The following is an 18,645-nucleotide window of genomic DNA, read 5'->3' as shown; positions in this document are numbered from 1 at the left end:
GAGTACCCCATTGATGTTTTAATGGTCTCCCATTACACATCACCTCATACACCCTTTGGTAACCTCACCCTTTTCACTCAAGTCTTTACACAAGCTGGTCTCGAAAAGGCAGGGTGTGGTAGCCATGGTAACTGACTAAAGCATTACCATCTGTGTCTACCAATGGGAAATGTCATAAATGATGTATCAGCATGGCAGGGCACATGGTGCATGCAAATATTTCTCTACACTGGCACTCTAAAAGTATTCTCTGAAACACACAAAAAAAGTAACGCAACCCAGGGATATGTCTGAAGCAGGGGTGTCAAACTAATTTAGCCCAGGAGCCACATTCGGTCTTCACCAAGTTGCTGACCCACTGACGTGCCATGCCATGAAAAGTAGAGGGGAAAATGTATTAATCTATCATGTTTTCACATTTTGCTATATCTGATATCTTTCTGATGCTGTCAAAATCTGCAAAATCTCCTTCCATTATTTTAGATTTTTTCTAGCTTTTAGTTAAGTATTTTTTATTTTTTATTTTACCTATACAAATCGTCTTAAATCGTCTTTCTATTATATACAGTAGTCTAATAAGACATTGTTTGCAACATATTTCAAAGGCCAAATTACACGTCTTATACTTTCATCACCACCCAATTGCATACCTCTAAAATGTGCTTTGAGAAAGCGATCAGTGTACATTACAATACAGTTTACCAAAATGAGAGAGCTTTGAATTCCAATCAAACGTAGTGGACCTGAGTCCTCTCCTGAGGCACACAGACCTCAGAACTACATGAAGAATATTAATGAAACCCCACCACGGCCAAGAAAGAAAGCATTTCCCAATAAGAAGATAGGGTGCTACACAGGGCCGGATTACCGAACTGGCACGCAGGGCACGTGCCCCCCGACCTCCAGAAGGCATATGACAGCAAAATGTGTAGGATAACAGGACATTAGCTTGAAAATTGCTAAATGTTCTCTGAGCCTCATGGCAAAATGTGAACAAAAGCATGAGATGAGCTATAAACAGCAATTATTTTCAATGCCCCATGGCAAAAAGTATAGAATTGCAGGAAATTCGCTTTAAAACTGCAACATTTTCTCTTGGGAGGGGGACCCCAGACCCCAAATGCCATAGTCCAGCCCTACATCTACAGCAGGCTTAACAGTGTGTGTATGTGTGTGTTTGTACAGTATAGTTAAGCTTAAGGGTTAGGTGTATGGTGTATGGTTTAGGGGTTAAGGTTATGGTTATGGTTAATGTTTAGTGTTAGTTTTTGGGGGGGAGTTAAGGTTAGGGTTAGGCTAAGGATTAGGGTTAAGGTTAGGTTTGAGGTTATGGTTAGGGAAAATAGGATTTTGAATGGTCAAAATTCTTACTCTACAAAAACTCCAGAAATGTCACTAAAATAAAGCTGTGTGTGTGTGTGTAAGCACATGTGTATATGTGTGTTAGAGGCCGTGACCGTAGGTGTGCATCAATGCGCACGTGCGTCTGTGCGAAACCTCACTCCAACCGAGGGAACTTAAAGTACGGTTCGGTTCGCTAGCACAAACAGCTGCCAGTGTTTACTGTACGGACGCGCGGTTGTCTGTCTGACTGTGGTCGACGTTCCTGACCTCTGTTCTTTTGACCTTTCACCCCCCTCACAAAGCACTTTAAAATGCAGTCAGAGCTGCTGGAGGCATTCTCTCTCTCTCTGGGAGAAATAGTGGTGTGGGGGATGGGTGAACAATAATATATGGGCCCTTTGTAAACAGCTGCCACCGAGGAAGCTGTGTTTGGGTTACAGTGAAAGGTTGTTGAGCCACCGAGTAGACAGAGGCAAATCATACAAAAGGGTAACTACCAGACAGAACGTCCACTGCGGAGAAGTAGCCTAGTAGGTACAAATATGACATTTCTTTGTGGTTTGACATAGAGGTCTTCACCGATATACACGAACCCGATGCCCTGAGATCCGATCCGGTATGCGAACATGTCGGATCCAAAATTCAGTAGTTGACCCTTGGAAGCCGGATTGGATCAAGCTAGGTGGCTACTGACCTCGGATCTACCTGAAAATATGTAATATACTCACCAGTGCCTAAATTATATTTGAAGAAGAAAGTATCCTGAGGAAAATAAATATCCTCTATAAATAACATTTGCTACACATGGCAGTTGGTTCAGTCAATAGCATTAATCTCTTAATGCTCCGCCTGTCTGCTTCTCTGGTCTGGTTTGAGCTCTCCCTATTGTAAACTTGCAACATTGTTTCAACTGGGCGCTCACTGTTTCCCACGCCAAGGAGCTCGGAACAGACAGAGCAAAATGTTGCTATAGCCCACCGAGGTGCAGTGGTTACTTAGGCCTATCGGGAAGATTTTGGAAAGATGTTACAAATACAGTGATGAACTATTGCCGTTCGCAACGGATGTAAAACACTGACTGTGTGAGGTGATGAAAAATAATAATATCAGATATTCCCAAATGCAAACTTTTATAAGCCTACACTTGTGCACATCAGGTCAGGTACTTCTATGAGTGCTCAAGCAAAATAAACATGAACAAACAAATGGCAAACAATTCACACAATGAAACAATGAATGTGCACAAACTAGCAGGAGACAGAAAGCGCATTCTGGAGAGAGACGCTCCTATAGCGCGTCTTCGTCACACACCCCTTCCCTTCTTCTTGTGTTGACATTTTAAATTAGGGATGTCATTTATGAAAATAGAAAATGCATGATATACATTAACGTTCACTGCCCGCCACACAAGTCAAAACAATTCTACTGGCTTGCACATCAATTAAGCTACATTGTTTTCTCTTTTGGATCCATTTTGGTGAGATACCGACATGAACCAATTTGGATCAGATTCTCCCTCATTTCGGACATATTTTGCGTCAGATCTGGTCCACCTCGCATCCGTATTGGATCGGGAATAACATTTTTTATTTTTATGGCCGGGTTCTGTTGGTGTCAGATTAGAATTTCATGGATCCAGTTCGGTTCGGACCTCAATTTCAGGATCCGAGAAGAGCTCTAGTTTGACATTATTATGGCAATAACATTTTAATGAGGGTACTTGACCAAAACATTTTTTACTTAAATGCTTAATAAAATTGGACTTTGGATTTGACATACAGTACCAGTCCAAAGTTTGGACACACCTACTCATTTCAGGGTTTCTCTTTATTTGTACTATGTTCTACATTGTAGAGTAATAGTAAAGACATCCAAACTATAAAATAACACTGGTTGAGAGAATGCCAAGAGTGTGCAAAGCTGTCATCAAGGCAAAGGGTGGCTAATTTGAAGAATCTCTAATATAAAATATATTTTGATTTGTTTAACACTTTTTTGGTTACTACATGATTCCATATGTGTTATTTCATAGTTTTGATGAGAGTGTTGCACCTCACACATTCATTGGCATATTGCAATAAAACAGGACTGAGTTAATGTAGGTATATAGTGTAGTATATTTTATAAAAAAAATGTCATGTTCATCATGACAAATCAAACCCGAAGGGAAGTCACCCCTTTTCTGATTTTCAATGGAGGTGGGGTTCAGAAGTTCCTTCTGAGGCAATCCGCACTATTGAGCAGAATGGCGCTACTGTGCACAAAGTTCAAACAATTTGTGGTAATTAGGTTTCACATTATTTACGAAAGGCATTTTGTACATTTAACTAAATGTGTAAGTATTTTATCATTTTTGACAGTAAGAAGTTAAAAAGGGAGATAGACACAGAGAGAAAAGTGTCCACATGTGGTCGGAGTTGGGAGTTTAGACCGCTACACCAAAGACTCCAACACAGCTGAAATTCTATTTGGAGTGAACCATCCCTTTACGTTAAAAAAAAAATGGAAATGGGTGAAGGATTCTATCAAACTATGAGGGTGAGGGCGATGGGTCGGGAGTCTACGAACCTGTCCGTTTTCTTCTTCTCATCCTCCAGGGCCCGGAGGGTGTGCTGCAGACGGTCAGTCAGGATCTCCAGTTCCTGGGTCAGCTTGTACTCCTCACGGAACTGTTCTCCCAACAGCACCAGGTCACGTGTGGCATCGTGCAACGGGATGTCGCTCAGGTACAGGCCTCTCCGCGTCAGGTCGTCCAGGTTCATCACACTGAACACACAATGTTGGTGACGCATCATCAGAGCCTGAACACTAAACAGTGGCTGAACACAACTCAACAGGGGCCGTTTTCAGCAGGGCGCAACATATAATACATTATGATTAGCATGTATGCCCCACTTATAATACCTATAATAACTATCATCTTATAATGATTGACTAAATAAGTAATTTGGGTCAGTTGAAAATGTTATACATAAAGACACATCATAAAGGCTTGTCCTCTTATGAACGCAGGAGCGCTAGTTACTTTATTTTTCTATCCCTTTGTCCAGTATCAAGAGCTCAATTCTCTCATCATAATCACTTTCAATAAACTTCAATCAAACACATTTCAATGAAAGGTCTAACAGACACAATGCACTCTAGATGCCACACTCTCTGATCTAGACATAGTATTCAGCTGTAATGACTTGCAAGACTGACTGAACAGGGCCAAACTGATACAGTCGCTGATGAAAAAGCCAAGTGTCTTTCCTCCTGTAAACAACAACACCAATGTTGTTTCACCACCTGCTGGCACCATGCAGGGACACTACCTTCTCTAGATGATCACTTGATAGAAATAAGGTTTTACCAGGTACATGGGGTGCATTCCAATTATCTCCAAGTGTGAACTTGTTCACTTTCCTTCATTGATTTGAAAGGACATCTAGCCCATGCCAACCAATGCTTCTGGTTGGCATGGGACAATATTTTCATGTTACACCTTTTAGTTTTCTTATAAAATGCTTTCAATATTTTACATGAATTTGTACAATTTATAGTTGGTTTGAGGTTTTTACGTCACTAAAATGTGGAACTATTGAAATGTGAACATATTGTCCCATATAAATTATGGAATTTATTGACAGTCCGTAACTAGCCCCATAGAGATAACCAACATGGTCAGTTTGTGGACATAACTTAAAATCAAACCCAACCCAACCAGTATTATTGGGGGGAAAATACTGACTTTATTACTTAAGTTATCATATTTACACTTTTCAGTCACTTCTGGGACTAGAAATGGTGTATATGACTATTACCAACAGGCCGTTTTCAACCAGAAAATGTATTTTTTTTAACTAAATGTACTGCATTGTTAGACTTCATTAGCCTGTCTTATAAGACGCTCATAATGATGTGGACTGAATACAGTAACAGCTTGTTTGAGACAAATTATAAACCTTGTTATAAAACAATATATAAATGGATGCTTCAAGTAAAGTGTTACCAAAGATTTTATAAATGGGACAATCTGTTGTTGCTACATCCAATTAATGATATATACCCATTGATTCTTGAAGAATATCACTAAATTCCTACTGAGCTTAGTTCAGCTGTGACACCTTGTCAGAACCCAAATAGAACCTTGTTTTACTCCAATGTTAGTAAACATTGCAAATGTAAACAAACACTGTATAGCCTAAAAACATGGTTAAAACTATAATTTTGATATAATGGTTGGTCAGTCATTGCATCCATAGCTCTGTCTATGAATCTGAGAGTAGTTACATTTTTCCAGACCCATCCCTCAGCTTTTTACCAAAACAAAGGCGGGGTGTCACTTTGTTATTGTTTCAACTGTAGATTTGCCCTTTAAGGCCAGACCATCTGCTGCACTACAGTAGCTGTGGTTTTGAATCCAATTAAGTTTCACACACCAACCAAGAGACATCCACCCCACGGCATCCATCCAGCACAGCCATCCACCCGAAGGCTAAGACTAAATCCCAAATGGCACCCTATTTCCTACATAGTGCACTACTTTTGACCAGAGCTCCATGTGCTCATTTGGACGCAGCCTAGAACAGCACATTGTCTTTGTCTAACGCCACAGCAGCAGGAAGGCAGAGACAGACCGAAACAGACAAACAATCTGGAACCAATGACGTCTCGTACTCTCAGAACACCGACATGATCTTTAAGCTTTCCGTGCACTATGTAAGGAAAAGGGTGCCATTTGTGATTGGGACACAACCTTCAGACAGCACATAGTTTTCTAATTCCACAGCGGCAGAACCTGGGAGAACAGAGGAAGAGGATGTTCTCCGCCTCGGGCAGGTAGATCATCTGTCCCTTCAGCCTCAGGCAGCTGATCTCAGCACCAGTCAGCTCGTCCTCGTTCTCCGAAGTCTCCACGTTCAAGAGGCCCTCCTGGAAGGACGTAATACACATGCACACACAAACAGACAGAATCACACGCACATGTATGTATGCATTCACACGCAAGCGCAGACAAACACACATGAACACACAAGCAACCAGGACACACAGAAAATATAAATGCAGCTTTCTATCCAGTTAATCTATTTTATTTTGTATTATTATTTTTCTGATTTAATTTTAACGTTAAATTAAAAAGCTAAATGTTTAATTAGTGAGTATTCTTGGCGTACCTTGCTTCGCAGAACGAAGACAGTGTTGATGTGGGAGAGCATGCCTTGGAAGCTGAAGTCTATGTGTGGACGCACCAGAGAGAACACGGAGGGCAGGTTACAGATGCCCGGCTGGAGCTAAGGAATACAACAGCAAAACACTTCATAAGGGGGTCATACATGCTAATGACAAGTCTTAAAATACATTACAACCACATCATAATGCATTATAATTGCAGGCTACCTGTGAAGCCCATATCTGCAATGCATTATAAACACACTCATACTGAGTTATAATGTAGTCATAATGCAGTATTTAATCAGTTATTTACACACATAAAATCTCATAACGTCCTATAACTAAATAGACATAAACCTGCGGCAGCACACGGAAGATGGCATTGCCGCACTGAGTGAGCATCAGGTCCCTGTCGAACATGAGGTGGAAGGGGAAGGCCTTGCAGAAGGTGTAGGGGCTGATCCGAGTCTCCTGTGTGCCATTCTCCTCGAAGCCGTCCAGATCCTCATAGAAGGCCTCCTTCTCCGAGTCCTTCTCCTCGATCAGGAACTTAATGTGGTCACACTCCTCACTCTTGTGCTGGATCACCTGGTGAAGGAAGAATGGATTTCATAAAGGGAGGAAGGTACAACCATAAAATTAGAATGAGTGCATGCTATGCTTCCTGTGTTTATATCCTGCTTTACTTTATGGGGACACGCAAAATGGCCGCCAGTCCACCCATTATGGCAAGAGATAATGTAAGAGATACCGGTGGGTGGTTGGTAAACGCATAGACATCGAAATACTGTATGTCTTTATATAAATATCTAAGGTTTGGTGTGATGGTTTTAAACACAGTGATGTTCTTGTGAGGGTTACTGCCTGGCCACAACAAGTCCTTTTTAGTCTATACACTGACGTCAATGGCTTGACTCTGACGCACACGGTTGCCGTGGCAACGGCGGATAACATTTCCAGAAAAGCTGGTGTCACATTTGGAGGGTCTATCAATTCAGCTCCCCCATTTAATTTTACGCTGAGTCCTGAAGAGAAAAAATACATACTGACATCTCTATCTCTGCGATATGATTAGGTTTGATAGTAGAGTTGCTTTCTCTGAAAATGAGGAGGTATCTTAAGTGCTCAGAGACAAGAATTTTGAAAGGACTATCCAAGTCTATACCAATGGTGTATACTAATTCCACCTAGTGTTTGCTGCATGGACTACTTTGCTATTAAGATTGTGCATAACTTATTCACATACCCCTAACTTTAAAATTAGAATGACAGATATCAATAACTTATTCACATACTCCTAGCCTTAAAACTATCATCACACATATCAGTCTAATAATGGTTAGACACTTTAAAATACACTATCTTACACTATAACTACTAGCTATTTGTTAATTGCATTGTCACCTTCTGGGTGTACTAACATTCTGCCCCTTCCATAGACATCTGACCCAAGTCAACAGAGACCCACCAGCATCTCAACAAATGCCCACTGTGGGTGACAAACACCTAGCAGTTGCTAAGACCCAAACAACTCCTGAATTTTAAAAGTCGACCACTGTCCCATTTTGGACTGAAGGCAAGATCCCCAAGAATCCGAATAGCTACCAAGGCACCCAAAAAAACAGTGCCAGAGTTAGGTCTAGGTGTGGTTAGCATTGGCTCGCAAAACTACCTCTTAACTTCATTCATACTGAACACAGAGACATAGAAATGGTATCCACGAGTTCATCTGACTCTGGGGAACTTGATAAAGGGCCTCATTGCCAAAATCCTGAACTATCCCTTTAAGTAATAATATACTTATTTTCTTTGAAACAGCATACCTTCATTTCTATTTCTGTGCCGTGGATCTGTTGGGCCACCGTCTTGATGATGCCGATCACGATGTCCTGGAGCCCCTCCCTCTCCGAGTAGTAGTGCAGGATCAGATTGTTGCCCTTCTCTGCGTCCGTGCAGCGGAAGGACGGAGCCCTCATCCCAGGGTAGATGGTACCTAGGTGGTCGTGGAGGGCATCCAGATTCTGTATGGGGGTTGCATAAATGATTGAAACGGGAGTTTCTCTCCATTAAGATTCCACTTAGACTGGTCCCATATCGGTTTGTGCTGTATAGCCTACTCCTGTGGTCATTGTCATGCCAAACACCATAGGAGTTGGCTACACAGCATAAACAGACCTGGGAGCAGGAAAGGTTCCTTTAGAATAAGTTTGCATAACTCCAGTCCTCACTCCTTTATCTCAGTTTCAACCCAAAGCGAAGCCCTACATTTTGTGTTTGTAAACAGAGGGTTTGGTCTTGGCAAATCTAAGCCTTAAACTTTCAAATAGCTCTTTGTTGACTGTTGCTGGGTGCTATCGTCCTCCATCAGCACCGGCCTGTACCCTACCTGCCCTAAGCTCTCTCCTAGCCCCTTACACTAAATCTGAATTTGTCCTGCTTGGTGACCTAAACTGGGACATGCTTAAACCACCTGACCAAGTCCTAAAGCAATGGGATTCCCTAAATATTTCTCAGATTATGACCAATCCAACAAGGTATGACTCCAAACACCCAGAAAAGGCTACTCTCCTCGATGTTATCTTCACAAATAATCGTGATAGATATCAAATCAAATTGTATTAGTCACATGCGCCGAATACAACAGGTGTAGACCTTACAGTGAAATGCTTACTTACGAGCCCCTAACCAAAAGTGCAGTTTCAAAATGGATATGGATATGGATATATGGATAAGAATAAGAGATTAAAGTAACAAGTAATTAAAGGGCAGCAGTAAAAAATAACAATATTTACAGGGGGGGGGGGGGGAGGGTGCCGGGACAGAGTCAATGTGCAGGGGCACTGGTTAGTTGAGGTAGTATGTACATGTAGGTAGAGTTATTAAAGTGACTATGCATAGATGACAACAGAGAGTGGCAGTGGTGTGGAGAGGGGAGAGGGGGGCAATGCAAATAGTCTAGGTAGCCATTTGACTAGATGTTCAGGAGTCTTATGGCTTGGGGGTAAAAGCTGTTTAGAAGCCAGTCTGGTGTTTTCTGTAATGACCTTAGTGATCACTGTTTTACAGCCTGTGTTCGTAATGAATGCTCAGTGAAATGACCTGTCCTGATTTGTCATAGACGCTTGCTCAAAAACTTTAATGAGCAAGCCTTCCTTCATGAACTGGCCTCTGTAAAATGGTATAGAATCAGCTTGATCCCCTCTGACAAAGACGCTTGGACCATCTTTTTTGATATTTCCAAAGGTATTGTTCATAAACACGCCCCCATAAAGAAAATGAGAATTAAAAACAGGTTCAGCCCCTGGTTCGACCATGATCTTGCACTCCACCTCAAGAATTTAACCTTGTTCTGAACACCTCCAAAACAAAGGTCATGTGGTTTGGTAAGAAGAATGCCCTTCTTCCCACAACTGTTATTATTACCTCTGAGGGTTTAGAGTTTTTGAGGTAGTCACCTCATACAAGTACTTGGGAGTATGGCTATACGGTGCACTGTCCTTCTCTCAGCACATATCAAAGCTGCAGGATAAAGTTAAATCTAGACTTGGTTTCCTCTGTTGTAATCGCTCCTCTTTCACCCCAGCTGCCAAACTAACCCTGATTCAGATGACCATCCTACCCATGCCAGATTACGGAGACATAATTCATAGATCAGCAGGTAAGGGTGCTCTCGAGCGGCTAGATGTTCTTAACCATTCAGCCATCAGATTTGCCACCAATGCTCCTTATAGGACAGATCACTGCACTCTATATTCCTCTGTAAACTGGTCATTTCTGCATACCCGTCGCAAGATCCACTGGTTGATGATTATTTACAAAACCCTCTTAGGCCTCACTCCCCCCTATCTGAGATATCTACTGCAGCCCTCATCTTCCACATACAACACCCGTTCTGACAGTCAAATTATTTTAAAGGTCCCCAAAGCACACACATCCCTGGGTCGCTCCTCTTTTCAGTTCGCTGCAGCTAGCGACTGGAACAAGCTGCAACAAACAATCAAACTGGACAGTTTTATCTCAATCTCTTCATTCAAGGACTCAATCATGGACACTCTTACTGACAGTTGCGGCTGCTTTGTGTGATGTATTTTTGTCTCTACCTTCTTGCCCTTTGTGCTGTCTGTGCCCAATAATGTTTGTACCATGTTTTGTGCTGCTACCATGTTGTGTTGCTACCATGTTGTTGTTATGTTGTGTTGCTACCATGCTGTTTTGTTATGTGTTGCTTCCTTGCTATGTTGTTGTCTTAGGTCTCTCTTTATGTAGTGTTGTGTTGTCTCTCTTGCTGTGATGTGTGTTTTGTCCTATATTTATATATATGTATTTTTTATTTATCCCAAGCCCCAGTCCCCGCAGCAGGTCTTTTTCCTTTTGATAGCCCGTCATTGTAAATAAGAATGTGTTCTTAACTGACTTGCCTAGTTAAATAAAAGTTAAATAAAATAAATAAATACATTTGAATTACAAGGTCACCTCCCCCAAATCCAAAGATGAGAGGGCAGTCACAGAATTGTTTTTGCACTGTACAATTAAAATACATGTCATATTTAACTTACGTTGAAGCATTCATGACATTGAAGAGTACATTGTTTTACATTAGTTTCTGTTAACTGAAGAAAGATTAAGAAGGGAACTGGAGTGCTTACCTGCAAGAATTCACGGACATTGGAGCCTAAAACACGAAGGATGGTGTCATACCCTGATTCTTGGCAAAACTCAAAAAACATCTTCCCAAACATCTGTAGGATACACCCTGCATCAATCTCTGCAAGATAAAAAAAAATATCCACTTGTTGCATACACCATCTCAGTCCCATTGGTAAAACTTTACAATAAGTTACCCTTTATAAAGGGTTACCATATTTTAAATGTGTTGACGTACAATTATGTTACGAATAAACTGGTTCAAATAATGTATCTCAAAACATTATTAAAAAAAACGTACTGAGAACTTTGCTTGCAGCAGCAACAAGGTCGTATGTTTTGGCATCTTCATATATGATTCTGACAAGGAACTGACCCTCTACATCGAGTTGCGCCTCCCTCCTGATAACAAGTAAGAAGAAAATAGAATTATTAGATATCATATTAATGTGATTATTACCTATGTAAAGAGGCTGTTGACAAGAGCATATGACAACATATTTGTTGTCCTCTATAGTATCCATTAAAACTAGCTTCACAACATTGTATGCTGTTGTTTCTGCCTGTGACTGACAGTATAGCGTCTTATATAGTTGTTATTAAGGCTTAATGAATGCATACATAAAGGCCTTCAGTAAAGTGATACCTACACTTATTGGGTCCAAACAAAAACAATCAGTAACACTTTACTTTAGGGGGTATACATAAGCCATTCATAACACCGTTATGAAACCAGTCATGACACCTTCATGAATGTTGCAGTACCATTAAACTACCTTTGAGCATTAACTGCATTGTAGGATTATCTATATTTAGAAGCTACAATGAGAAAATGTATTTGGCATGCTAATAAATAAGACTGTTATATATCCTAATGAGGTCTATTTGACCTGATTACTGAGTTGATCTGAGAAAACAATACTGATTTGCTGTGCTGGCTAGCAACCACTTTTTCTGAGCATGTGATCAGCTGAACAAACACACCAAGCAATGTAAAAATGTAGTGAAAATAAGACTTCATTTTTCAATTGCTCTGAGCAGCAAGATCTGAAAATATAACCTAGTTAGGCATGTAATAATGTTGAATTACGTCAGCCAAGATAAGGTTAAGATAACATTAAGATAACATTGTGCTGCAATATTTCTTGGGGGATAAAAATGACCAGATTCCTCAAAACACGTTTTTCGGAGAGGCAGCTGTGGATCTGTTCTTATAGGATGGGATGAAAGTCTGGGTCCTGGAAAGCGAAGACTGAGGAAGAAAAATAAATGTGGATCTTGCCAAATATTTGAGCACTTTGAAAAGAGGGGATTGTTATCATAATGCAACAACATTCACAACCTCTCTGATTCACCACTATTATAAGGCTAATGAAAATTAATGATTTGAGTAAAAATATGGCTCGCCTTCTCATAAGAGTGATGCAATTTAAGAATTAATTGATTCATTATATATTGTTTTCTTTTATGTTTGCTGGTGATTTATGGTCACATGTTTTAAGTTACAGATATGCCAACTACCACTATATCTATATCTGCTGGTCATGTATCATCAGTGGAATATCTTGACATGGCCATTCGTTATCCACTCTGTTTAGCAATAGGGGGAGATTATTGATTTCAAAACTATAATATGGTTAATGGACATATTATTATCCATGTCATATTAGTAGGTTACATAAAGTTGTGGTCAAGACAATGTAGTAAACAAAATTAAAGTGTAATAACAATGTAAAGTAACAGCAATTGTTATTACATGGTCATTACATAGGCAGTAGTGTAATTTGTTTTTTGTATTTTTGTATTTATTAAGCAACATTAAGGCAGTTATATACAATTTAAAATATTACATGACGTTACATTTCATAACACTTTTCACAACACATTAAGTGTCTGCCCTCAGGCCACTACTCTCCTACCACATATCTACAATACACAATCCATGTGTTCTGTGTAAAGTGTGTTACTACAGTGTTACTACAGTTATAGGAGCAACTTAATGTGAAGCGTTAATAACATATCTATGTAATGACCATATCTGCTAATTCTTTGTTTTGCTTTTGCAACATGGCCACATTGAGTTTTTATTCTCACGTTCTGCTTTAAATTATGATATGCAAATTCCCTGTGTCATTCACAAATACAAAATACATCTTTAAACTAACTTACTTGATGTCTTCCCACACTTCTTCGCCATAATTTCTTAATACAAGTAGTTCCAAGGCGTGGTTGACAAAACCATACTAAAACGGAAATAAAACAGAATACAGAAAGAATAGAGAAACATAAATCTGAAAATACTGGGATTAACAAGTATGTAAATAAATGCCTTAGAGTGATGATAGTGTTATGATTCCATTGTTATTGCAACGAAGGGATGCTTAAATTGTACAACAGCAAATAATGTTTTAATTGACGCAGCATGATTATTAGAACGATAAAATCGCAGTCGAATAACGAATTTCAGTGGTAATTTACAGTAAGAACCGTTAGCATGGGGAACGAATACTGTAGCCATAGGCTGATAGTTCGTTCTCATAAGGAAAACACACCACTACACATCAAAATAGCCAAGGCAATCAAATGTCGCCGTGGAATCTAATATGTCGATGTTTACATACCATTTTTACGACCAGTTCTTCCCGATTCCCTATCAATGTAAGTAAACTGTTATGTCTAAATTATCACGGCACCTTCACAGTTTGCAGATGTTACGTTGCGTCTTCATTCCTGAAAACATTCCCCAAATTGACGTCGAATATGTCCAATGAGAGCGCAAGGAAAAAAATACTCACTCGGCAACCGACCACTGAGGAAGAAGTGAGGGTTGCCCGTTGAAGACAGCGTTGTTTATGAAAACAGTCCCATCAAACGTTTTATTTATCCACTGCAAAAGAAAGACTACAGAACGAAACCAACCTATTTAAATTCCACAATCAAATGATAGAAACAAATATTTGGTAGAATAGATTATAAACTGGGTGTTTCGAGCCCTGAATTCTGATTGGCTGAAAGCCATGGTACATCAGACCGTTTACTATAGGTATGACAAAAAACATTTTTATACTGCTCTAATTACGTTGGTAACCAGTTTATAATAGCAATAAGGCACCTTAAAGGGTTTGTGGTATATTACCAATATACCACGGCTAAGTGCTGTATCCAGGCACTCCGCATTGCGTCGTGTTATAGCCTACTATTTTACAATGGTTTTTAGTTATAAAGAAATAACAAAACATGCCAAAAGCTACTGTGTTGTTCAATGTACATGTAACCAGGTCAGAAATCCCGATCTATGGTTCACAATGCTCCCAAGTAGGGGATTAGAGATTGCAAGAAGAGCCCTGTGGCTTCAGGCTTTTCGGCGTGGGAGAGTGGCTTTGTGTGTGGAACACATTTAATCACAGGTAAGACATTTAACTTGTTTAGTATAATAAGTTTGTAATTCCACTCACTACTTGAAGCTGTATAGTCCATTTGTTTGTGTTGTTGCTTTTGACTAGCTCGACGATCTGGCTAACACTTACTCACGTGGCTTCTAGCTCCATCGTGAAATGGGCAGTGGTGGAAAAAGTACCCTATTGTCATACTTGAGAAAAGGTTAAGATGCCTTAATAGAAAATTACTCAAGTAAAATTGAAAGTCACTCAGTAAAATACTGCTTGAGTAAAAGTCTAAAAGTATTTGGTTTTAAATATACTTAAGTATTGCAAGTAAATGTGATTGCTAAAATATACTTAAGTATCAAAAGTAAAAGTATTAATCATTTTGAATTCCTTATATTAAGCAAACCGGCACCATTTTTTTTTTTTTTTTTACAGATAGCCAGGGGTATACTCCAACACTCAGACATAAATTACAAACGAAGCATTTTGTGTTTAGAGAGTCCATCAGATCAGAGGCTGTAGAGATGGCCAGGGATGTTCTCGTGATAAGTACGTGAACTGGAGCATTTTCCTGCCTCGCTAAGCATTCAAAATGTAACTAGTACTTTTGGTTGTCAGGGAAAATGTTTGAGTAAAAAGTTTAAAAATATATATATTTAGGAATGTAGTGAAGTAAAAGTAAAAGTAGTCAAAAATATACATTGTAAAGTAAAGTACAGATACCCCCCCCCAAAAAAAACTACTTAAGTCAAAAGTTTGGGCACACCTGTTCATTCAATGTTTTTTCTTTATTTTTACTATTTTCTACATTGTAGAATAATAGTGAAGACATTCAAACTATGAAATAACACATGGATCATGTAGTATCCAAAAAAGTGTTAAACAAATCAAAATATATTTTATATTTGAGATTCTTCAAAGTAGCCACCCTTTTCCTTGACAGCTTTGCACACTCTTGGCATTCTCTTAACCAGCTTCATGAGGTCATCACCTGGAATACATTTCAAATAACAGGTGTGCATTGTTAAAAGTTCTTTATGCATTTGAGCCAATCAGCTGTGTTGTGACAAGGTAGGGGTGGTATACAGAAGATATCCCTATATGGTAAAAGATCAAGTCCATATAATGGCAAGAACAGCTCAAATAAGCAAAGAGAAATGACAGTCCATCATTACTTTAAGACATGAAGGTCAGTCAATCTGGAAATTTTAAAGAACTTTGAAAATTTCTTCAAGTGGAGTCGCAAAAACCATCAAGCGCTATGATGAAACTGGCTCTCATGAGTACCGTCACAAGAAAGGAAAGACCCAGAGTTAGCTCTGCTGCAGAGGATAAGTTCATTAGAGTTACCAGCCTCAGAAATTGCAGCGTGAATTACACTTCTCAGCATCAACTGTTCAGAGGAGACTGCGTGAATCAGGCCTTCATGGTCGAATTGCTGCAAAGAAACCACTATTAAAGGATACCAATAAGATTTGATTGAATAAAGAAACATGAGCAATGGACATTAGACCGGTGGAAATCTGTAATTTGGTCTCATGATTCCAAATGTGAGTTTTTTGGTTCCAGCCGTTGTGTCTTTGTGAGACGCAGAGTAGGTGAACGGATGATCTCCGCACGTGTGGTTCCCATTCCCCGTGATTAGTATATGTATATACAGTTGAAGTCGGAAGTTTACATACACCATAGCCAAATACATTTAAACTCAGTTTTTCACAATTCCTGACATTTAATCCTAGTAAAAATTCCCTGTCTTAGGTCAGTTAGGATCACCACTTTATTTTAAGAATGTGAAATGTCAGAATAATAGTTGACAGAATTATTTCTTTCATTTTTTATTTCTTTCATCACATTCCCAGTGGATCAGAAGTTTGCATACACTCAATTAGTATTTGGTAGCGTTGCCTTTTAAATTGTATAACTTGGGTCAAACCTTTCGGGTAGTCTTCCACAAGCATCCCACAATAAGTTGGGTGAATTTTGGCCCATTCCTCCTGACAGAACTGGTGTAACTGAGTCAGGTTTGTAGGCCTCCTTGCTCGCACACACTTTTTCAGTTCTGCCCACAAATTTTCTATGGGATTGAGGTCAGGGCTTTGTGATGGCCACTCCAATACCTTGACTTTGTTGTCCTTAAGCCATTTTGCCACAACTTTGGAAGTATGCTTGGGGTCATTGTCCATTTGGAAGACCCATTTGCGACCAAGCTTTAACTTCCTGAGTAATGCTTGAGATTTTGCTTCAATATATCCACATAATTTTACCTCCTCATGATGCGATCTATTTTGTGAAGTGCACCAGTCCCTCCTGCAGCAAAGCACCCCCACAACATGATGCTGCCACCCCCGTGCTTCACGGTTGGGATGGTGTTCTTCGGCTTGCAAGCATCTCCCTTTTTCCTCCAAACATAACGATGGTCATTATGGCCAAAAAGTTATATTTTGTTTCATCAGACCAGAGGACATTTCTCCAAAAAGTACGATCTTTGTCCCCATGTGCAGTTGCAAACCATAGTCTGGCTTTTTTTAATGGCGGTTTTGGAGCAGTGGCTTCTTCCTTGCTGAGCGGCCTTTCAGGTTATGTCGATGTAGAACATTTTGAACTGTCTATATAGACAATGACCCCAAGCATACTTCCAAAGTTGTGGCAAAACGGCTTAAGGACAAGAAAGTAGCTTTTTTTATGTTGAGGGGTGGACAGGTTTTACCTCCTGCTTACTGAACCATGCTTCGAGTTGTGCAGCCTATAATGACCAAGGGCTACATGATCGTAATCATAGAAAATAACAAAATAAATGTTTTCTTCCTTACCTTTTTCTCGACCCCCATCCACTCTATTAACATAGGCCGAATTGCATCTGATCTCCTCTGGGCCTACCATCACAGCTGTTACAACCAAGTCTGTGTCTGAAATGGCATCCTATTCGCTGTGTACTGTAGTGCACTACTTTTGACCAGGGCCACTAGTGGCAGGTAGCCTAGTGGTTCAGAGCGTTTGGACAGTAAGATCTCTGGTTCGAATCCCTTATCTGGCAAGGTGGAAAGATCTGCTGTTCTGCCTTTGAGGAAGGCAGTTGACCCCCAACAACAACTGGTCATCGTCAAATAAGGCAGATAATTAATTACACCCACCTAAATCAGTCCCCGATTAGAGGGTTAGAATGAAAAAACTGTCTTAGAGGTCCAGAGATGGAATAGAGTGCCATTTTGGACACAATTTCCTTCGTGTGAAAATGCAAAACAAACTTTAACAAATGTTTGATCCTCACATTGTTGCAGTGTAATATCAATTGTGAGAGTGAAATTGCAAGATTATGTTATAATACCGTTATTGCATCAAATGGTTGTTTTTTGGAATAGAATAGGGTTCTTAGAACACCCTTATCTGTGCGTAGTCTTCTGAGTTGGGCCTCTGGGAGCTTAAAGCTGACAGTGGATTTACGATGCCTTTGGTGATAAAACCTAAAGACCGCATTCCATAGTTAGTGTTTGTGTGTGAGGGGAGGTACCAGGGTGGAGATGGCTAATGATGAGAGGAACTTTTTTGGGGGGGCCAGACCCTGGTTTCCACACAATGAGAACAGTCTTTACAGCAGATATTTGCTGTGAATGATTCATTTCTTTCATATAAATCCTAACCTTGTGATCCATTTCACACAGCTGTTGGTTGTCATGAACATTCAGGAGGATGTACTTTGTTATAAAATGCTGTGGCTCAAATCAGCTCGTTGGGCTCTCAATGAATCATCTAAGGGTGGTTCGTCAACCAGCTTCATTATTGCAATAATTCATCGATGTAATTAATATGTTTTGAATAAAGAAATATTCTGATTGGTGATTGACCTTGTCTCTCCTCATTATTGATTACATGTTCCACGACACAATCTACAGGTAACTTCTAAAATAATGGAAACACTTGAGTAAATAAGGGATACAAAGTATATTGAAAGCAGGTGCTTCCATACATGTGTGGTTCCTGAGTTAATTAAGCAATTAACATCCCATCATGCTTAAGGTCATGTATAAAAATGCTGGGCAGGCCATTATTTTGGCTACCATGGCTATGCCCCATAGGATGACAATGCTCCCATCCACAAGGTAGGACTGGTCACTGAATG

The 18,645-nt window shown here is 39.8% G+C and overlaps 1 protein-coding gene across 2 annotated transcripts in view; it reads right to left on the bottom strand.

Annotated features, from left to right (window-relative positions):
* Window positions 1-13,911, bottom strand: part of LOC129855765 (guanylate cyclase soluble subunit beta-1) — a 48,675-nt gene extending 34,764 nt beyond the window's left edge. Inside the window, exons 1-9 of one of the 2 annotated variants that reach the window (XM_055923769.1) lie at window positions 13,764-13,911; window positions 13,312-13,385; window positions 11,444-11,544; window positions 11,145-11,263; window positions 8,322-8,519; window positions 6,856-7,086; window positions 6,501-6,617; window positions 6,125-6,258; window positions 3,913-4,110 (exon numbers count right to left, since the gene is read on the bottom strand). In XM_055923769.1, coding sequence (XP_055779744.1) covers window positions 3,913-4,110; window positions 6,125-6,258; window positions 6,501-6,617; window positions 6,856-7,086; window positions 8,322-8,519; window positions 11,145-11,263; window positions 11,444-11,544; window positions 13,312-13,385; window positions 13,764-13,766 — 1,175 coding nt within the window. In that variant the 5' untranslated portion in view covers window positions 13,767-13,911. The remainder of the gene's footprint in view (window positions 1-3,912; window positions 4,111-6,124; window positions 6,259-6,500; window positions 6,618-6,855; window positions 7,087-8,321; window positions 8,520-11,144; window positions 11,264-11,443; window positions 11,545-13,311; window positions 13,386-13,763) is intronic. The other variant, XM_055923770.1, reaches the window with a different exon arrangement.
* Window positions 13,912-18,645: the final 4,734 nt, after the last annotated feature.

The sequence above is a fragment of the Salvelinus fontinalis genome, chromosome 5 (assembly GCF_029448725.1).
Source record: "Salvelinus fontinalis isolate EN_2023a chromosome 5, ASM2944872v1, whole genome shotgun sequence".
NCBI lineage: Eukaryota > Metazoa > Chordata > Actinopteri > Salmoniformes > Salmonidae > Salvelinus > Salvelinus fontinalis.
The sequence above is the reverse complement of the archived record's forward strand: the minus strand, read 5'-3'. Positions and strand labels throughout refer to the sequence as shown.